This window comes from Apteryx rowi, unplaced genomic scaffold (assembly GCF_003343035.1).
Source record: "Apteryx rowi isolate R43461 unplaced genomic scaffold, aptRow1 scaffold_116, whole genome shotgun sequence".
Classification (NCBI taxonomy): Eukaryota; Metazoa; Chordata; class Aves; order Apterygiformes; family Apterygidae; genus Apteryx; species Apteryx rowi.
Window position 1 is genome coordinate 982,313 of NW_020447375.1, and position 22,756 is coordinate 1,005,068.

A 22,756-nucleotide genomic window follows, 5' to 3' on the forward strand; every position below is an offset into this window, starting at 1 on the left:
TGGGGAAAACCTACTATGACCATAGGCTGAATTTGATGGCTTGATCCTACTGGAAATTTTTTATTTWAAAAAAAAAAATTCTGATTTTAAAAAAAAATTGTGTAGATCCTAGTAGGAGAACCCTGAGCACTTGTTTGGTAATTCAATTTGAATAAACAAATGCATAGGCTACTTGCAGCCACTTTGTATGTAGATAAAACAGGAAGAAAACACTCAAAACTCATTCTTCAAATTTTGATCGTTATTGGTGCCCTGAAAGAGAAGTCTGTGCAACTTAATTTTTTTTTTTAACATGTACCCATGGAGCCTGAAGAAAGTATTTATAAAGAGTTCATGGAGTGTTTTGAACTCTAAGGCTATTTGCATTGTAATTGATGCTTCAGATTCATCTTTTATTTATACCTGCTTTTTTTCCACCTCTATATAGTTTAATTACGTTTATAACAATATTGCACAGGAGCGCTGAGATTTCCTAGGTTTAAACATTGTGAGTGCTGGTAGGACAAAATTGCCTAGTGTAAATGTTAGAGAAAGAAGCTGAAGAGCCAATAAAACCTGAGGCACAGCTGCTCCTGAATTGACCGAATAAGGGCCAGCTTTTAAATATTTTTGCTATTCCTAAAGATTCAGCCAGAAGTCTTGTGAGGACATACCAGGTGCTGCACAGATTTTAAGGAGGTTTTAAACCTTTTGGGTATTTTTCAGATAGTTTTGACTTGCTTGCGGATCCCATTAGCAAAGGAAAACTGAGAGCACACRTGTGGTTTTCTTGCTAAAAAGCTGGAGGGAGAGAGAGTACTTTGACTTTATATATATATATTTTTTTTTCTCTGAATCTGGAAGCCTTATTTTAGTTTGCAGTGCAGGAAAGGTTGCTATATCGACCCTTTTGGCAACAGAAAGCAGAGCAAAATAAAATAAAGACGGCATTATCCTAGCATGACTGACTCTATACAAGCTGAACGTTTTCTTGGGAGATTTTCATTTTTGCTGTTTTAGTGTTTTTTCCCAGTTGGGGTGAAGTTTATCCATGGAGAAAATTGGTTATGAGGAGAAAATGGAAACAATGAGGAGGGAGGACTACGAGGAGGAAAAACTGAGCAGTTTTCCGCCGAGATTTGTGGCGGAAATTGTGACCAAGATGATGCATCAACAACGAGCTGAGAATAGACAAGAAAAAAGTTACTTTAGTGAACTTCAAAATCCTGCCCGGTCCTGAGCCTTAATTAAGATATGTTTAAATATAACCTTAAAGCTATTAGACACTCTCCTATTTTTTGTTTTTTTCTTATTTCACCATATAATGTTTAATTATACAGAGATTTATTCACATTGCCAAAAATTGGAATGTTTAACCCCACCATATTTTCCTACCCACATTAAAGTCGATCAAGACCTGCTGTTTCAGCAAGACATTTTAAGCCTTGAGCTGTGTTTCAGAGCACAACAGGATGGTTAGAGTACTACACCGTCTTGCTTACGTGCTTAAATAAGCTTGTGGTGCAAGTGAACATTCGTAGCTTCATCTCACTTTCTTATGATGGCTTTCTTTTAATGGTTTTGGCTAGAACCTATGGCCCAAATGACATACATTTGGCCCCAAAAATATGGCATATGCCGTGCTGTGGGAAGTATTCTTCCAGACAAGTCTGGCAGACTTGGCAGGCCTCATACGGGTGATGCTGACAGTCATGGTGATCATGCAGGGCTAGATTGTGGATGGGTCTTGGTGGGTCTCCAGTTCTTGATCCTTTGAATCTTCCATCTAGAGCCCTGTAGAAGTAACTGAATTCTGTAAATCTCCACTGAGAACAGTAAGGATCAATGAGGTGAATGTCAACCAACAGACTTGGTTGATGTATTTTGCCTAGATTCCTTTTTTTTTGGGGGGGGGGCATTGCTGTTTCTTTGGAAAAAAGCAACATCCTTGATGTGTCCAACGGCAGCGCAGAGATTCTCTTATTTCAAGCGTGCTGCTGAATAAGACATTTTGCGTCGAAAAGATCCTATAGTTAATAGCACATCTTAATCTTGAAAATTACAGCCTGCTGAGCCCCTACCATGCTTTAAAAAAAAAAAAAAAAATCCTAACAAAATTTCCATGGCAGAGCAAAGGAGCCTTTGCCTTTTCCTCTTAATTAATGAGGTCCTGTTTCTTTCCCCGTGCTGCATAAATGACTTCTTGGATCGTATAATTTAAAATATTATGGATTAAACAAAGAGGAAAAATGGGGGGATTTGTGTGGGTAGAGGATGTTTTCAGAGCTGGGATGACTGTAACTATGCAAGAGGCTGTGCTGGAAAGGCCCTGTTATAGCAAGTTATAGCCTGCTCATCTCGCTAAGAGCTGAAGTTTGAGGCTTTTCAGTAAATAGGTTTTTAATCTGCCCATGTATGGCTCTTTATCCTATATAATGTCATATGACCATAGACCAAATGCTTTAGGGAAAAGTGATTAACCTACCCTGTATTTTCCTCATCTGCTGAATAGCTTTAATCCTGTTTCATCCTGTAAGTCTTTTTTTTTTGAGAGAGGACCATATTTAATATTCTGTTATTGTTCTTAAATCCATAAGTATGACCTTAAATGTTTGGTTTATTTTTCGATTAATAGCCATTTCATTACTTGAGCTCTATTTTTAACTCATCAAGAGTGTTGTGACCATCCATAAGATGGAGGAACTGCAGGTCTTTCATTTGTGGATCTGTCACCGTAAGACRGAGGGAGAAGAGTCCTGATTAGCCAAGAGGTGGTAGTTTATAAGTTTGTCCTAGCTCTTTTCTCATTTTGCAAATGGCTCTTTCTTTTAAAGAAATAAATAAAGTCTGTGGGTGACAGACACACTGGGAATAATGGAAATAGTGGGGGAAGTATGCTCTTCACGTGGAATTTTTATATAGTTATATATGATTTTTAATTATGTGTATTGGGTGGACCTGTTTAATTTTTTTTCTTTTTTATTTCTTATTTCGTCTCTGGTACTATATAATATCCCCAACAAAGATAACAGTTGCATTTGTTTTTAGTTTTACCATTACACTTTTTAAATTTTTGCCTGCTGCCGCGGGACGACCGACTGGCTTACGGTCCCGGACCGTGTGGGTTTCGTGTGGCGCCAGGGAGGGGGAGGGGAGATTTGCTGTGTGACTCCACAGCTTGTCTCAGAGACCAAAATTTACTGCGGAAGCGGCAATGGTACAAAGCAACAATTCTTGTTAACAGAAGCTCAGCTCAACTAGAATAGTTATGTCTAATTACACTAAAAGTTGTGCTAACAGTAACTACTCAGTAAACGGAAGAAGATAGCTAATTTATACTAACTGTATTTATACTAACTGTAACTACCCAAATGAATGAAGTAGGCAAACCGATTCTGACTGACCTCACCCGCGCGTTGCCTCAGCGCCCAACATACCCTCAGCCCCAGGGAAGTAACTGCGGGAGGGCGTCCCTGTCCCAAGGGGTTCCCCAAGCTGGCAGACCCGCTGTCACCCGCGAAGAGCCCCAGACAGCCTCTGGGGCCGACCTGTTCCTACCCTTCGGGGGAGGTGGAGGTGGAGTCGCCAGGCCGGTTGCAGTTCTCTTCACGCGGGCGCAGTCCCCGGCTCTTGGCTGCTGCAGGCTTCAACTCTCCTCTGTCCTTCTAATGACCATCGCACCCACAGTTGTGGGGTGGGGGTGGCCGAACACCCCCAAGGGCAGGCTAGCTGCCTCGCGCGCTCTTCAGCACTGAAGAGAGGAGTTTGAGTGACTGTGAATGACCGCTTGACTGTTGCAATGGTGGTGCCAAGGAGAGATGCCATAGCTGGGGTGAGAAGGAGTTAATTCCAGTCTGCAGTGGGGCCCCAGCCATGAAAACAGGTGTTATGCCTCAGGGTCCTGGTGAGGAGGAGACAGTCCTGACCACAGCAACTAACCCTGCCCCAGCAGTGAGAGGAGGCTTCTGTTTCTCAAGGTCCTGGGGCCCAAGCAGGCCTTATCTCCAAGTCTTGACATCCTCCCTTTTGGAGTGTGAAACACAGGAATCCAGGCTGCTCGTAACTGGCACCAAATGTGTATTGGGGGGGGGGGGAGCTGGGAGCATCCCCCCACACCTACATTTCTTAGTTGAGTAAACAGTTTAAGGTAGAAACTTATTGGGTCCACTTGTTTGTGTCACTCATGATATAAAAAGATATTCCAGTCCTTTTTCCGATACGACTGAGGCCTTCACATCTCTCCTGGGACAGAGGATGGTGTTAGGGGACTGCTCGAGATGCTCTCCGCGTGTACGGAAGAGAGCTCGGCATTGGGTGTCTCGGGTGCTCCTAACGTTTCACCCTGCCTTACACCCCGTTAAACTGAATTAAATCCAAATTTCCTCTTTAGTGTCATCAAGCAGTTCGRCTTAGGACAAAACACCTGCCTTTCTGCCCTTGCTTTTCTTCTCCTTCTGCTTTCTTGGGGTTCCCCCCCCCCCTTTCCATTTTATTCCTGCCCACTCCGGTTTTGGCTGCTGTTTCTCATGCTGAGGAAAAACTGAGATACAGAAGTGAGGATCCCCCTTGCTTAGAAAACGGGGGGATTTCTTGTGGTTTTTGGCCTGGAGATAGGGCTGTGGTGGTGGCCCTGCTCCTCGCCACCATGGGCCTTTCCAGCAATGTTCACAGTTTGAGATTTCCTCCAGAACTTGTATTTCCACTGTTGGAGGGAGGGAAGACTTTAGCGGTGATTTCACTGAGCTCAGACCCTAAAAAAGCTGGAGAAATAAGATTGGATTGCCTTGTTATTCCATTTTCACCTTTTCTTAAACATGCCTGAGGCCAGGTTTCCAATACGTGCCCCGCTGTGGCCCAGGTTCAGGTGGTCTTAGCTGTCCCATGGTCGTCAAGGGCAGGCCATGGTTGCTGCTGAAGACCCTGACTTTGCTTTCTTGGCTCCCAAATGGAAATTGTCTTTTTTTGTTAAAAAACCTCTACCTTTATTTTCACAGCTCCTTCAAACATCTGATTGGCGGTCTAGATGACGTTTCCAATAAAGCCTATGAAGATGCCGAAGCAAAAGCAAAGTAAGTGTCAGCTCGTTGCATTCAGCGTAAACTTGTAACCTCATTTTGCTTTCTGCGGTCTGTGTTTGTTGACAGCAAATCACAGTAACTTCAAAAAGATTTTTTTTTTCCCCTCAACATAATGGTGTAAAATAGCGTAAGTAGTAGTGAATTAGGCTCTTGTTCTGATTTTTTTCACCCTGGAGGAACCTCTTTCTACCAGTCTTGCGCTCTCTGTGCTTGTGGAAGGAGCAGAAGGAGCCTGGTCTGATGTTGGTGGCTGGAGGCAGGTGCTCCCAACATCTCTCTTGATCTTACTACTCGAGTCCAGCAAAGCATTGGATTTTAAAAATTGGTCACAAAATAGTTACCTTGAAATGTTGCAAGGTGAGAAGTAGGAGAATTTTAAAGCTCAAGTAGTGAAGGAAATTGTTTTATATGATTTGCATCTTTAAAGAGCTTTGATCTTTCAGAAACATTTTACAAAGTAGGGACATCCTCCAAGAAGAAGAATGGGAAATTGAGCTGTGTCATTTCTGAATGCATGCTACGGTTATTTCGATGTGAAGCAATACATTCATCTAAAATCCTAGCTGCAAATATATGTTTCTTTGAGAAGTGAGCTATAGTGTATTGCAATTTTAGAATATATCAAAAATCCCCTTCATAATTCATTCTTGGTCTACAATTTTTTTTTATATATAGAAAGATTTTGGTATGTTTACACTCTGATTCTATACTAGCAATATAACTTTTCAAGAGGAACATGATAGAGTGATGCTGAATTGAATATAAACATGTGATTCAAAGCCAGTGATAATTTAAAAGAAAACTGAAGCTGCTGTATATAAAAATAATCTTTTTATTTATTTTTATTTTTACTGCTACATTAAAGAAAGGGAKAGGGTTAAATGTTTTCTCAGGAAGTGCGACAGGGTTATTCAGTGGTCTTCAGTGGTCTAAATTTAAATTTGCTCTTAAGTTATACATAGTAACTTCTCATTAAACTAGAAAGGTTTGAAATAGCATATAACAAAGGTATTTGGCACTGTGGAGAGAAAATGAGAAGGGCCTAAATGGTTATTTAATTAAAATCAATTTTTTTGTTAGTTTCAGAAAGTAAATTTGCATCCCAAGAAACTCTTTCTGGTACAAGACTTTGCAGTATTGCAAAGTACCAGCAAATTGGGAGACTATTTTCTTTTTTTAATCGTCTTTGAACGATATTTAAAATTTTTAATAATGCTTTAATTTAAGATACTATATGGCACCCTAGGGTTCCATTYTTATTTAGGATAATATTTCCCTGCCCCTAATAAAACATGCAAGGTTTCTTTTCAAATACTTAAGTTCCCTAAAATAGCTGTTGACTGACTTAAAAAGGCAGGGGACCAGCRGCCTATTTTACCATCCCAGAAAATAGGTATTTGGGGCACAAAACGCAGTTAAATGGACACAGTCTTATAATGGCTGATACCTAGCTACTAGAACCAGCTAAAATCGTGACATTTTAATGCTTATATAAAGCACTTCATAAAGTGTCAGAAAATTAACCTAAGCGATTCCAGAGACATGATCACAAATAGCCCAGGCACGTGCTATGATTTTTTTTATTACTATTTTTTTTAGGCTTACTGTTTGGGTTATTTAGATTTTCAACAAAATAAAATGGAAGAAAATGTTGGTAATGAAATTGGGTTTTTTATTTTTAGTAATAATATTATATTATTATACTYAGATGCTCTGTGCGATTACACCACAGTCCCTTAGCACCCAGCCAAGTTTGCAAATAAAGCTTGCCATATCCCATTTCATAGTCTGTCTTCTCACATTTATRGTTTTTAGCTGTCTTATTAATCGAGTATCATGCAGTAATCTATTGTCACAGGCCACGTTTGTGTACACAGACGATATTGGAAATGCAAGATAGCTTTGTGACTTTTAGGGAGGACCTTTCAGGACACATTGTCCACCTGGCTCATTTTGCCTTAACTCCAAAGAAACCTCCCTTGGCTTTGTAACATGTCTTTTAGGAGACTGCAGCCTTGGCCGTATTTTGGATAAACTCCTTATTTTAGTAACCAGCAGGCCAATGTTGGCTGTAACGTTTTTGAGCTTTTATCTTCAGTGTTCCTCTTCTTTTTCTTCTAATGCCAAGGCTTTCATACAAATGGAAGGGCAAAGTGAAGGCTTCCTGGTGATACAGAAATTGTTGCTCCAAAGAGCGGTTTGAGTAAATTTTTTTTTTTTAATAGCGATGGTTTAAAAGTCAGAGGTCTGTGCTCGAACCCTGTCACTCGATGCTGTAGGTGACAATGGCGCTATTGCCCTTTGCATGTTGACATTTTGACTTTGAAAAAGCAGAAGGGCTCGGTGCTGCCCACCCTGAAAAGCATCGTGAAAGGAATGCTCTTTCAAAAGCCGTGGCATTTATTAGTCAAATACCATATTCATGTTTGCCTGACTTCTTGAAAGCAGATGCATGCCTGGAAAAAAGATGAATAGAATAGCAAAAATTACCAAGTTACTTTGAGAGTGAAGTGGGATGTATTGTAAGCTGCTCCGTAACATCTTATCACTCAGTAGTTGCTGCTTCAGTATCTGACAAGATAAAACTCCTCTGGGAGAAAAATAGACTTTGGAAAAAGTCTAACTTGGATTTGTTTTCATGCTGCTGTTAATTAGCTTCAGCTAATTGTTCTTCATGAGCTTATCATTTCCAAGGGGAAGTTGGTGAAAGGGAAGAACTTGTCATATAAAGCATATTCAGGTTCAGTAAAGTGCTCGGCTTTACAAAACTGAAATCACATAATAGTTCCCCCCCACACCCACCCCTTTTGCTTCCTTGTAGCTAGCGTCTCATTTTCTGGGCTTGTATGGCAGATAACCAAAAAAAAAAAAAAAAAAAACTTCTTTGAATGGATAGAACTTTTCAATATAAACTTATCTCAACAGCTATCAGGTGGATCGAGACGATCCCTTCAAAGGTCAGAAATTCAGCAAGCATAATCATGCATAATAAAGTCTTTGAATTATATCTTTTGTATTTATTAGTGGCCAAGCCTGCTCTTGATCGATCTGGTAGTCAAATTTTTGTTTTGCTCTAATCTCTGTGCTAGAGCAACACTGCAGCCATAGAGCTGATGGAAAGGGTTGGTCCCAGAATGAACTTGGTTTTGCCAAACCTCTTGCAGAGACCGTTTAGGCTATCCCAAATGGCTTGCAGGGAAGCAGATAGAGCACTTGCTCTGTGGTGGGTGGAAACTTCTTAGTCTGGTAGTGGTGCTTCTGCAGGGCCTACCTGGAAGGGTGCTAGGCGGAAGTTATGGGTTAAGAAGTTAAGCTCCAGATCTCCTGGGGGGTAAGTTGGTCTTTCCATGTGACCAACACAAGACTAAATGAGGTGTCATGGAGGGGTTTAAGGCTTTCCCTTGCCTTTCACCCTGGTCTTAGGCATCTGCATCCTGGCTGTGACAATTGTGGGTGTCTCCCTACTCCACATGGATTCCGTCCTAAACGTCTGGTGCTTGGACGGCTCAGGCAGCCTAGGTGCTTGACACAAGGTTGTGTAAGTGCTCTGGTGGGAAGGTGCCCAGAAGTCACTGCCAAGCAGGCCTCTGAGGAAGTTGTGTTCTTTAATGGATTTGGCCTTACCTCAAGAAGACATCTCCATCTAGGAAAGCGATTCTGTGCTTAGGCTGCTGAACTCGGTGAAAGTTAGAAAAGTCTCTTATGTGCACAAGCAGGATTATCTTTCATGTTGTTTGGTGAGTTTTTTTAAATTCACAGGACTGTAAAAATTTGGCTTTCATCTAAATGGAAGAACCATTTATCCTCACTGGAACCATTTATCCTCCTCATTCCTTATGGAAGAACCCTTTTTTTAATCCTCATGATTACAGAGAACATCTTTATAATATGAGCTTTAAATGCCTTAGCACCAGAACCTCTTTGCTTGTTTCCCTCTAATGTCTTATTAGTATCATATTTTGGAGACACTTTTTCATGTTTTCTGCAGGTGTGGGGTTGGCAGTTCTGCTTACATACATTCTTGTGTTAAATCTCTTAAGTTAGAAATCATAAAGACATCTTCAGTAAAACAGTAGATAATCAGTGTTCTACTTGGATATTTTCAAGTAAGTTAACTAATTCATCAACTAATTAATATTACAGTTGCATCCTTTCCAGCATAAAGGTGAAACAAAGATGCAAGCATTTAACTTGGCTCACTTTCCAAAAAAAGAAGCAATTTCAGAAGAACAACACTTCTGTCCCAGTGCCAGGCTTGGGTTCAGCATATGCTGCCTGTTATTCAGTGCAGAAAGCAAATATCTAAAGAAGATAACCTTTATATGTGTAGATTAGTTCCAGGTGGATCCACTACTGAAACCCTCAGAAATCCAAGAGGAAACAGGTGGTTTCTAATGCAGTTATTGATGCCAAGTGAGAATACTTTGGAGAACACTGTTAACTCTGTGCATGCTAATTGCTTCTGCTGGGGTCCTTCCCCATTCGAAGGACTCCTGAAGTTAATCCCCGTGTGCCACCTTACCCCATAACATGGTCACCAGAGGAGGTCCCCTCTATCTTGGTGCCACCTTTATCTGACGTGACCGTAGCAAGGGAGAGCCCTCTGCCATGGCACATAGACAAGGATGGTGACAAGGTGTCACCCCACTGGCAAGCCAGGAAAATTGGCAGCTGCCTGGGCTTTACCTGGCCAGACAGAGTGTCTGCGTGGATGACCAGGTTCCCTGCGCTCGTTTTCTCCTGTCACATACAGAATTATCCGCTGAGGTTCATCTGCTATGGCAGTGGGGCTTGAAATTAATACCCTACTGAATGTAGGCACTGGTGTCTTAATGCGATTGCTCGAGACTCTCTGCAGACTTAGGCTATTTTGATTGCTTTCTTCACTTTTCTTCGTTCTAGCTGTTTTGCAGCCCTGGGGACCTGTGGCGTTATACTCAAAGCTGAAATTGTCTCCTTTTCATACGACTTGAGGAGGCAGGGATCTTTGTGTAGATGTTCAATGCTCCTTCCTTTCTTAGAAGCTTTGGCCTCAGACTCTCTTCGTCTTTACTTGATCAGTGTTTTAATACAGGACCTTGGAATAGCTCCGTCCAAATGTTTTATTTTATTGGCCGGAGGAGTCACTTCTGTCATTYTACCCCTCTTCCTTCACTAAATTTATTCATAACAAAGCATCCTTCTAATAGTTTATTGACTTAGGTTTTGTTGCTATTACTATTTGTTCTGTTTTTAGATGCATATTTTCCTTTCTACGTTTCTTCCCCCCCCCCTTCCATTTTGACTTTAAAAGTAGAATTGACTTTATTCTAATACGAATGATATAAATACAGCTTTACGGTTTGAGTAAACGGGATGGTATGGTGCCCCTTCTGTTGTCCTTTCATTGGCTGCTTACGAAACAGTAATRTGTGCCAAGATACCTTCTAGTACTAGTATTTTCTCCAATGCCAGTTTAGGAAAACTTTTGGACTCATGGAGATAAGCACATGCTTGTGCCTGGCTGAATTGACACTTGCTCCTTATGTCTTATGTGACTGGTAGCTGGTGTTCAGATGCCATCTACTGTTTAAGACATTCCCTGTGCTGCCTCTGAAGTATTACATTTTGCAAGATGAACTCTTTGTATCCCCAAATCCATCTCGTATCTCCCTGGCCAACATGTGAAAAAGAGAAAGTAGTTTCAAGTGTCTTCTGTTGCTCCTCAGGGGTGTTCCTTGGAAGGCTGCTACTGGATCTCTATGTATTTCATTCCTATACAGCTTTTTTCTTTTTCTTGGTGAGCTTTCCTTCTGAGAGTTTGCTTTTTTAGGTGGAAATAGTCTCTGAAAGATGAATGTTTATTGCACGTGGATAAGATCGTATTASTACAGATCAATGGGAATGGCTTAGTAGAGCAAAAATGCTGGTGACAAGGACCTGGCATCTAAAGTACATGCATTTTGGTGGGGTTTTCCTCTGGATTGCCTTGAGTCTGGTTCCATGGACTGAAGGTTAGATAGTGCTTGGAGCACACCAGATCAGCTCCTGAAGCGCATCTTCTGGTTTAGGATCGCCTGAAAGCAGACTGGTGCTCTTGTGCCACCTCTGAGACATGAGCCAAAGGGCTTGAGAGGGAACAGCCAGGGGACTTGCTGCAAAAGCATGCTCTTGGTCTGGGTTAAAATGTATCTTAACGTACCTTGTGTGTAAAGACTGCTTTTGATTAATCATGTAACTGCAGTATTTGAAGGCTGTTGGCAGTGATCTGGTCACCTTTATTTGTATGCCGGTATTGCAGACATCTGGTCTTTGCTGGTTTAGGAGTGCCAGGGTTCAAGTTCTGGCCAGCTTCTCTATAAAGGCTGGATTTGGCCCTAATGGTCTTCGGTGCACAAAAAYGTGCCGTGACCCATGGCAGACTCTGGCTTATCTTCATGCAAACACCTGTTTTGGTGAGACGGGCGAGCTTTGCATGCAGATACTGTATCTGCAAGCRCAGTGGTGCACGGTGTTTGACGGTACAACCAGTGCACGGATTTTGGATGGATGTTGTCCAGTTCATTTCATTTACTAAGTACAACTGTGTATTAGGAAAGGATTATTTTGGTTTTGTTTTGCTTCCTTTTAGGAAAATGAGCCAAGCAAGATTTATTTTAATCCTTGCCAAAAGTGAAATTTTCAGAGCTCCAAACTGGGAGCGACCAATTAAAGAGAGAGCTTTTGCTGAAATACCTCGCTGACCCGTAGACTACACTTAGATCAGAAATTTTTCTGCAGGAGAAAATATTTTCTGGCTTACAGCGTTACAGAACTCTGGACAGCATGAGGAGCTGTAAGAATTGGCTCCGTCTCCCTTTGTGTCCATTGTTTTCTGAATTAGCGAGCRTATGGGAACTAGCTTTTATCTTGGCTATATGCTGTGCCAGAATGGGAAGGGGGGGGAAAAAAAAGGTTGTGGAACATGCTAAAAGAGAGGAGGAAAAATATTGCTAATGCTATGAAAAAGCAGAGGTTGCAGTCTTTTTTTTTTTTTCCTTAAGCTGTGCAAGCAATTGAAGTAATTCCCCTGCTCAATTAGTGTTGTGAAGAAATCRGAAGTGAGCCCAGCATATTATGTGCCTTTCATACACTTTTAAACTTGTATGAGTTTAAATATCCTGCCGTTTTGGAAGAAAGCACCAAGAGCGTAGCTTTGACTTTAGACAGTGTTATTTGACCACTGGTACGTGACACTTTCTTCTTTCTGTTGGAGAATTTTGCATATAACAGAGCCTGGCCTTAAATCACTTTAATTTCATACTGAAGCCAGCTGTAGTTTGTATCCATGTCTAACCATCAAATTTTCCCAGTTGCTGGAATAAATAGGTGTTTACTTAGCAAACAGGTTCTCAGGAATCATTTAACATCTGGTATGGCGTTCCTGAATAAAGCTAGTGGAGACTGCTAAATTGTGACTTTTTTTTTGAAGGTAAAGTGCTATTTACTCTAAGACTTGCATTACTCCTGCGGATCTCTACACTGGGTGCACTTTATGGCTGCTTTCCTCTGGAGAAAATGCACTGCGTAATGCACTCTGTAGCTCACAAGKGGTATATTAAATTAGCTTTTAAAAGCAGGTCATTTTTATTTARGTAATAATCTATATGCTTTTTCTCTTCCAAACCCGACCTTTAGACATAATCACGAGCTGTGTCAGGTGCCAGCTTGGAACACCAGCAAAAAAAAAAAAAGTGCTTTTGAAGCAGGCAGCTATTACAATMTTTTGCTGCATTTGTTTTATAAAATTAGAGCCTGTACTAGCTCAGAGATGATGAAATAAAAATGCAGCAGAAAGCTTTCGGAAGATTGAGTGCCGTTCCRGAGAAAACAGAAAAATGTTGCTGTGACTGCAGGTACTGGCTCAGCAGTTCCCGTCGTGCATGTTAGCACTTGATGGAGGTGCAGATCTGCATATTAGAAATATTAACCGTGCTCTTGGCATTTATCTAAATTTTTTTCTGAGATTGCCGAGAATACTTTACTAAACCCGGTATGGTCACGTACAGCTTTGTATAGCACAGTCGTGGTAGCTTTTAAACAGGAAATTTTGGCATAATTTGGCATCCGTGAGGAATGGAGAGGCGAAGGTTGTATTAAAACACTTTTGCCAGGTTTCTTGGTCTGAATGTTTGGCATTCAATGCATTTGAGGGCTGTCCCAAAGACCATATAAACAGCTCTGTAATTACTGTGTCGCTAGAATATGGGCTAGTTGGGTCCCACTTGCATCAGAAGGACTTTAGGTGACATGTAGGCACTTGAACAGAGTCAACTCAGTGGTACTTCTGTCCTGATTTTGGAAAAGCTGGCAATAGTTGGGGGTTGATCTGTTGCTTTTCTGGTTCTGGACTTACCTGCTAGACCAGGTGTCTCCAGTTGTAGCTGACCAACTCTTTTAAGAGCCTTCAGGAGGGTTGTATGGGCTCCAGCATGGGCAGCAACATCAGAGGAAGAGATGGGGGAGCCCCGTCTCCCTGTTGCTGACTTTCCTTAGCAGAGCTGGAAAAGGTGTTGCCAGGGAAAAGAAACGAGTTTCTTCCTGTTTACCTTTTTAAAAAAAATAAATAAATAAAGTCAGGATGAGATGTGATGGGAGTAGCTACAGGCACAAAGTTCTGAATTTTTGGTGCACGCAGTTGTTGGAAAAGAGAGGGAAAAGAGCTAAGTGGCAGGTCTGTGTTTCAAAGATGAGTGAAAATAAATAAATATATTATAAAAATGTAAATGTTTTTCCCCTGGGAAAATTGGTAAGCGTAGTACCCAAAAAAGCACATAGCAAATTCAATTGACCCCTGCGCAGTAATTGTGTCAAATTCGAAGATGAAATTCAATCGCTGAACTGTGAAATGGAAGAAATTTAATCCTGCTATAAGTGAAAAGCTGAATACGGCCTTAACTTCAAATTTACCGCCGACACCTCTGTTGCGCTAGCAGCTGAGACGCCGAAGCGAAGTGTTTTTATTTTCCCTTCCTCGCTGTTTAAAAAAAAAACAAAAGCATAATCATTTTTCCTAAAAGTTCAAACTAATTTCCAGATAAAGCTTACGGTCTTTTCCCTATACTTTGCCGCTAATTGCAGTCCACAAAAAACAAATTTTTGATCACATCTAATGCTGATTAATACCTGATATAAGCAATATTGGACTGTGGTAGCACCTTTATTGCAGGTTGCCAAAAGTCTTTAACGGTAAGACTCTCTTACCTTACGATTTCTGTTAATTTGGCCAAATCTGAAGCGCCTTAATCAAAGTCTGATCTTCCCCGTTATTTTGGAGGTTAATATAAAACTAGCCAGAGGATTGTAATAGGGCTATTGTAATTAAATCTGTGATGCAAGTTAAAAGGTCATTATTCATAGCTGTATTTACAATACACTTCAGTAATGGGAGCGAGGTGTTTCTAGCTCTGTCTGCTCAGTGTACCATCACATGCAAACACATTTACGCTCCACCTTTGTGGTCTCTTAAGCTCTGTTGCCTCATTTTCTGGTGTGATTTTTATGGTCACCATACCGAACGCATCAAACAACGTAATTTCTCGATAACGAAACAAGGGATTTAGTCTGATACGGTCTCGATTAAAGCACGCTCCCAAACGCGTTTCAGGAATTGCAATTGCAAATGCGTTCCTAAGCGAGGGAGGTTTGCTCGGATGTTTCCTAATCCTTTACGCTTCTCGAGGATGCTTGCTAATAAAGGTGCATTTCTTGCATGCTGAGATTTTAATGGATTGCTGTGCCTTATTTCATTTTGGAGACCGTTTCTGTGCCTAAGTGGTATCATTCATCTTTGGCCAAATGTGTTCTTATTACTTTACATTCCTTGAGGAGCCAGTCATAAGAAATGCGCTGGCAGTATGCCTGTGACTCCTTTTGCATGTAGGAAACAGGCAGTCACTCCCCAGAAATGCTGTTTGCACAGAAAAGGTAACTTTTTCTATGCTTTGAAACACTRGCCATCTCTCTAAAACCTCCACAGCTTCACAGCTCGCTTTCTGATTTCATACACTTAGGGGAAATTGGTGTGTTAAGTTGATCTCTTTAAGATGGGAAAGCTGGTGGTTGATCCCATTATCACCTCCACGGCTTGCAAATAGGCTGTTTCAATAATTAGGCGATAATGGAAGTGTTATAGYTTGTATTTGGGTCAGGTTTTGACACGAAAATGTTTATTAAACATTGAGATGGGCTTAGTCAAGGCATTGCCTACTTCTTGCGTAAGGTAGCACAGCAATGAGAAAATAAAGCTCCAAAGTTCACATCTCAGGGAAAAAAAGTCTTGCATGCAAATTATTGCTGTTTCAAATGCTAAATGTTGCAGCTGACATTTTAAAAAAAAAAGGAGTTGCTTTCATCTTTTATGGTTGCTGTGTTTACAAAGGGTAAAGTCCTCCGAGAAATTGCCAGCGAAGCCTTGCGGTGGTCATTGCCTGTGCTCGGCTCCTCGCAAAGCCCCCTCTAAAATTAATTATCATCAAATATTCCTCTGGCAGTGAACGGAAACAAATCCCTGGTAACCTCAGATCTCTTCATGTGGACTTGTTAAGCCCAGAAGCAAAATTACAGGTGTTTTCTCTTGTTTCTGCACAAGTCTCAAGCTTTTTGTTTAAAGCAGCCGGGTTTTTGTCATTGCCTTGTTACTCAGGACAGCTACCATCTATTACTCCTCTCCTGGAAAGCCTGAATATTTTTTTCCCTTTCCAGAAATAGAAGGTAGAAAGGCTGGAAACCAGTGGTCCTAGACCTTCATTTTCCTAATGTGTCGCATGAAGGTTGGTAACAGTTTCAGATGTGGACGTGTCTAGACCTAGGGATCCCTTGCGTGAAARGTCATTTTATAGCAAGTCTCTTTGAATGACCTCCAGCGTTCTGCAATATTGCTTTGGATGTGGCATGTGCGTGGCGGGGGGGAAATCCTGTTCCAACGTTTGCTTGACCTGCAACATCTCCTATGCCATTTAGTAGAGGAGTCTAACCTTTAAAAAAAGGCTGAGCTTTAGGTGTGCCGGGGGCCGTATCGCTCAAGAAGTCAACAGTAGCCACTAAAAATAAGTTGTCCTTTTGCTTCAGTGGACATTGGGTGTCACATTTTGCCTTAAGAAAAAAAAAATTTACCCGAGCTATTTTCAAGTTTGCTTAATCTTGCCCAACTTTTCTAGCATATGAAATGCTTAGAAAATGAACATTTTTAGTAGCGGGTGCCACTCCTGCTGTGGGGGTTCAGGACAGGCTTGTTTGTGTCACCCCTTACGTAAAAAGCAAAATGAGGATGATCAGGAGCCAAGGTAGAGGAATTCCTAGAAGGAAACTTTGGGGTACCATGAGGGTAGTTGGTGATGGAAAGCCCTTGTAGTATGTCGGTGAAGGCTGCAGTGAGAAAGCGCCTTGTAAACCTCTGCTTAACGCTTAAATTTGGGGGTCCCTATGCTGACCTCCAGAGCTTCTGGCTGTGAGTCAGTAAGAAATTTGGTTACATGGGTGTTCAGTGCCATTGAAGTTAATTTTATCTGAAGTGTTTATTTTGCTTAAAAAATAAATACCAGTGGGATATTTGTATATGGGTGCAAATACGCTTGCTTGAAACTTGAACTCTTTAGAAAAAAAGGCTACATGAATTCAAATGTTTAACAGGTTATTTTAGCACTGGCTTTTTAGAATTATTCAGAACTTGAAATAATTTATTACAACATTACTGTCTCTCTTCCACTTTCAAAAATCTTGTTTATTATGCGAAGGATTCTAGTATCATAACGGCAGTTCTCAGTGGCAATCAAATTGCTAATTTTCCTGAAGTCCTGCATCTTTAATAAACCACCTCATCTAGATTTGTAAAGCTAGTTCTGTTCCAAAAAAAAAAAAAACATCCAGTAATACATTGAAAATATATTTGGTTCTTCAAAACCATGAAGAAAGCATGCTCTTTGTTCAGCAAATGTCTTTTACAATAGGTTGGGGACCTGGGTTTGGAATGGTCCTTTAGCTGCCGTTGCCAAAGCCATTAATATTTTAGATAAGTATAAATACAGCCAGGCCAGGGGCATGCAGAAGGCTTTGTTTGCTTGGGTCGGCAGATGGCCACAGCTGTCTCCTGCGTGGGCCACCTGGCCAGGCTTTCATGTGAAGCTGTCAGGGGTCAGAGGAGCAGGATGCGGGCTATGGCTCAGCTTGCATTGATCTTTGAGAGCTGGGAGCTCATCGCCAGGTCTGGGAAAGGCTGCTCCATGGATCTAGTGGCRGTGAGGAGTTTTGGCTTTTCCTTGGTCTGTCCATCATCTGCAAGGTCCTTTTGCAAGACCTCATCGCTGGTAGTCCTATGGGGTAGCAATGGTCCCTGCTCCACGTTGCACCCTGCTCCACTGTGCACCAGGCTCTGGTGTTGCACAGGGAGGCTGGAGACCAAGTGCGAGGACTTTGAGGTCAGAAGGGTGCAGGGCTTTTTAGTAGTGATGATTATACAGAAGTCCAAAAGAGCACTTTGACTTTAAATCCTGGAACAATTTTGCAGGCCTGTGGGGTATTTAAAAAAATGAGCAAACCCATATAGCAGTACTTAAAATATTGAATACACAGACCAGGTTGTGCTTTCTCAAGCAGTCCTTCAGGGAAGAGCTTCGTTCTCTGGGCCAAGACCCATTTAAAACGATAAAATCCACCTTACAAGGCCCTAAACCTCCCTCTAAATTACCGATTTATTGCCCCATTCCTGCAATGCATAGCTCTGGCTTCACTCTGCAAGAATCGATCGTAATTTGGGGCACTCTGAGAATTCAGGATCAGGCCTTCGGTTGAGGAGCAACTATTTTGTTTGTTCAGAAAATGAATGTTGTGAACGAGCTTCAGGAATAAAATGGTCTAATCTAGGAAACGATTCAATTTCAGAGAGCAGTATCGGTCTTTTAATAGTCAGCGCTCATTGATTGCAGCCTCTGAAAATTTATATTCACTGTGTTTAGTTGATAAGGTGTAGCATTATCTGGCTTTTCTATTAGAGCGTTTCTCATACCCGGTGCCTCTTTCATATTTATACATCTAATAAAACATAACGCTGTCAGCTTAGCTGTGCATTTGGATTTTGCTCTTTAGTCCCAGTTTCTATGGGAACCCCGGTTGGTACGGCAGTAGAGAATAAAGAAATGAAGAGAGTTCTTCAGAGACGTAACTCCGTCTCTGTGCGCAATTCCCAGGATTACGTAGCATCCACAAACCACCAGAGTAGTCGCATGGGGGCCAAATTAGCTGGGAAGGGGAAAATCGAGGCAACTTAAACGTGAGAAAGTTAAGGGTAATTGAGCTTCCTGATGGAAGCAGGGCTTGGGGGGAAGAGGGAATCCTGCTTCCAGGAATATTTTTATTGGCCGGTTTTATACTTTTTCGCTTTGAAAATACGTGGCCAATACCTAAAAGTTAGGTTTACATTTTCTGATCAGGGAATAACTATGACTTACTGTTGCTTTTTTAGGGCTGTTTTATGGACAGGGCTCCACCACACCAAAAAGATTCTGCATTTGGTATAGTTCGTGAGTTGAAAACATGTTACATTTGTATATGGTTACAGAGGTTTTGTGAAGAAACATGTATTCTAGTTAATATATTACAGTAAATCATTTAGTATCCACCGCTTCAGTAGTTGTCCAGGTGAGCAATGCAGATTAGCTGAAATAATTAGCAGGAAATAATGAGCAAAACCTCCTAAGGACATGTCTTGCAGTGCCACAGTGCGTCAATGAGTTCCTTAGGAGACGCTTGCGTTTCTAACCGACTGGGAAGAATGTGAACGTAACGTTTTTGAATGCATAGGGTATGGTTTTCAGTGTTTGTCATACCATCCTTGCAGTAATTTCCCATTTCCCGCTTGCCCTGAGGAGTGCCTGCCTCCACACTCCTCAGTGGGCATCAAACAAAATGTGCCAACAGCCGAGGCTGAAGCCTGTGATTCAAAATTGCTTTTTTTTATGTGCTTTTTGCTGTCTTTCCTTTGCACTGTGTATTTCATAATTTGGAGCCATAGGCTTTCCTATGCTCTGACCTGAGCAGGTTAATACTGCAATCGCGTTGCGATAACCCTTCTCTTGACATCTCTTCTCACTTCTGCCTTCCTTGAAGTTGGTTTGGGATGGTATTGTTGGTTTATGATTAGTAAGTTGTAGTATTAGATGAGGAAATGTCGTGGCTTCTCCTGCTCCTGCTGTGTGAATGTGTTGAGTTGGAAGGAACAGGGTGGTTAAAAACCTTTGACTGTTCAGTGGTGTTGAACAGCACCACGAACAGCCTTGGGCAAGTTGCTTTTCTCGGACCCGTGGCTTCCTGAACTGAAAAACAAAATGTAGCCTTTCAGATCTACTGACGAAAGTACTACATCAGAAACTGATATTGTTACGCATCTCTGTCGCCCCACACTACAACTTCAAGGTGTGTCTCAGCATCTCTTTTCAGAGCTCCTTGAAATGTTTATTCCTCTGTGCTTCATGGTCACTTCATCTTTGCAGCAAAGTGATATAAAAATTACTTTTTCAAATAGTTGTCAAGCGTCGAGTGCCTGACTTCTCAACACAGCATCTAGAAATAGCTTCTTACCTGTGCCAGGAAGCTGGCTAAGCGTGCCTCCCTTTTCAGGCATCCTTATACAGTCAGTGTTACCTCCCCATTTATATATGGTTGCTATCTGTTGGCCATGAAATTGCCTGTGCGGTTTCTATCTTCATTACAAAGATGGGAGGGCGTAAGAGGTGGTCACACTCTTGCTCAAACTGATTTTTTTTTTCCTTTCTTGCGATATGAGAGAGTGCATTCTCTCCTTTTCCAGACTGCATTCATCCTGGGTAAATCCATATCCTGGTCTGTGACTTCTCCTGACTATACGGGCATGCCTTTCTGTCCTTGGCAATGTGATGAGGGCTGCAGAGCACCTCCTCCCAGTTGGTCCTTCTGCTGCTGCCGCCTAGCTGCACAGATCCTCATGGTGGGAGAGTATCAAGTCATGGCTCAGCTGAGCAGGGTCCAAAAGGTTCTCACTCTTACCACCCCCACTGAAGGGTTTGGACCTCTCCATTAGTTTACAGGGTGGAATTGGCAGTCTGTGTTGACAGCTCCAGAAAAGCTTGTTATAGTCAGGCCGGTTGCAACAAGTGTAAGCCTAGACAGAGTAACCAAACTTCTCAAAACCGTACTGCCTGGGTAACAAGTGGGTCAGTAGGAACAGAGGCCTTTTTGACTGGTGATGACCTTTTGGGGCTTGAGAAACTGGGGAAGGAGGTGTATCACAGCAAGAGGAGCTTGCTGGTGTATGATGTGGTGTAGGACATTCTCGGGGATCTTGGAGGGGCTCTACTGCTGGATGAAGACAACTTTCAGCTGATAAGATTGACAAATCTGACCTACCACTGCGCTATTCATAGCATAACAGCTCCAATATGTAGGTGGCAGTGAACAGGTGGTCACAAGAAGAGGTCTTCTGTGTAGCAGACATTCTCACTGTGGACTTTGAGGACCCAGGCATTAAGTTTTGTCCCGTAGCTGTGAGAATTCCTGAAATGAGATACGGACTCCAATTCAAATGCCAGGCAGGGATTCCTAGGTCAGGCACCCCCCTCCTTCCTTAATAACCACAGGGTCTCTTGCTCCAGCCCACACAGGAAGAGCTGAAGGAAGAATGCTGCAACGATCTCAAACCTCTGAACTTGAATTCAGAAAGGTCATCTGCTGTGCACTGACTTTAGCTACTAGACACCAAACCTTTCGGTTTGCAGGGGAAACATAATCTGTCTGGTTCGTTAGTACAGACTCCCACTCGCATCCGAGCGTGGGGACACAGGAGCCTGCGACTTCCTGTCTGCGTTCACACCATTTGTCCCCAAAGTTGAGGAAAGGCAGACAGAGCTGCCTGTCTTCTGGTGTCCTTAGACTTTTTGGTTCCCCCACCCCATGACTTGTATTTGAGGTTGCCCTAAGTAGGCAGCCGGCATTTATTAGCGCTCTAGGGGAGTATTTGGAACATACCAGGATGCTTTCAAGAACATAAAAGCTGAAGGAAACTACTCTGAACTGCTTACTTTCCCGAGGAGACAGGCATTTTGACAGGCCTCTTACCCCTGGATTCAGGTGTAACGGGGAACAGCTGTAAAAACTAAGGGCATTGCCAGGATTAAATGAAAAATGTCACAGGACTCATGGTTTGAAGCCCCTGTAGCACAGTGATGCCTGGAGTGATCCAGCATGAAACAACACAAGCCCAAAGAAGGTGTAATGGGAAACACATCAGAACAAGATTAATTTGAGAATATTATCTATTCAAGAAGACGTGACCACAGAAGTGGCCTACACTTCAGTTGCTGGAGAGAAGTGAGTGGTGGTGGTACATAAGCCTGATGTTTGAGGGCCAACATTGTTAGGTCCTAGATGCCTCTCATGAAATGGTTTAGGCATAAATGCCTATCGTGAAGGAATGACTCTGGCGCATGTTTTACTGCTTTTTGGGAAGCAAAGAGGTGGGGAGGGGAGCTACATTTGGTTACCTGTTACCTTTGGTGTTACCTTCGTGAGCACTGTGGCCCATCGTGCGGACAATATTCAAGTAAGCCGTTCTTTAAAGGGGGATGCATTTACTGCGTCGCAGACCTCAAGTTTATCTGTCTCCGAGGGAAGGGAAGTGCACGGCGGAGGGAGAGCGCAAGGCGTTTAGTCGCAGCATGGGAGAAATGAGTGAGGCTCACTGCAGGTCAATGGCATGTCGGCCGCTCCTCGCGGGCGAGATTTGCTTCCGCGGCCGCTCTTGCTGAGCAGGAGCGAATGCAGCTGGTGTCGAAAACGGTGGGGGAAAAGCCTTTCTCACAGTCTTTCGGCTGAAATGGTGYTGTCCTTCCTTGCGTCCCTGGAGGAGGAATTTCACCACAGCGTTGGTACAGCTTGGAGCCCCAGTGGCCTTGGAAATGCCGTGACTGCTGTGCAAAGGGCTATTACAGCAATTCCAGGTCTTGCATGGGCTGTTTGTAAAAGATTAAAACCTACCAGGGAGAAAATATATATATTTTTTTATATCCTAACACAACAAAACACTAATATCTATTTAAAATCAGATTTTATTTTACTCTGCTAGATGCAGGCATTCATAATTCCCTTGTGTCATTTAGAAAAAGGAGGTCTGACCTTGACTGGGTTGCCTGTTATTAATCAGGAGTCAGCTGCGTTTTTACCCTGAAGAGCCTTATAGTAAAACTTCACGGCTGTGCTTGTTCAATGCGTGGCTGAGTTCAGCCCTTTTCTAATTCATTTTCCATTCTGCGTCGCAGCAATAGCAGCTAATTCCAAACCACCACTGCTAATTCCAGGAAACGAAGAAGTCATTAAGGCTCTTTGGGGAGTTTCAAGTGACAACGTAGCCATTAGTAGAGGGGAAGTGTAGGAAGATGATCTTTATCAGAAACCGAGTGTTTGGCTATATAGTTATAACCTGAAAGTGCCTATTTACCTTTTGGCTAAGTATTATTTTTTGTTACATTAAAAAGTAAGTGTTGTTAGGTCTCTTCACGTTCTTGGTGAGCAGTGGTTATAATTTTGCAGTTCAGTAAAGATGTTGAAGGAGGAAAAAAATCTACTGCTTAAAGGAAGTGCGTGTTCCTCTCTGAGATATGGATCCAACTTTGGCGTGTTTTTTTTGTGTATAGGGTGACCAATATTGGATGCGT

The 22,756-nt window shown here is 42.1% G+C and overlaps 1 protein-coding gene across 1 annotated transcript in view; it reads left to right on the top strand.

Moving 5' to 3' along the window:
- Window positions 1–22,756, top strand: part of PRKG1 (protein kinase cGMP-dependent 1) — a 433,746-nt gene that overhangs the window by 354,376 nt on the left and 56,614 nt on the right. The window contains 1 exon segment of the mRNA XM_026081056.1: window positions 4,974–5,048. Within this exon segment, the coding sequence (XP_025936841.1) occupies window positions 4,974–5,048 (75 nt within the window).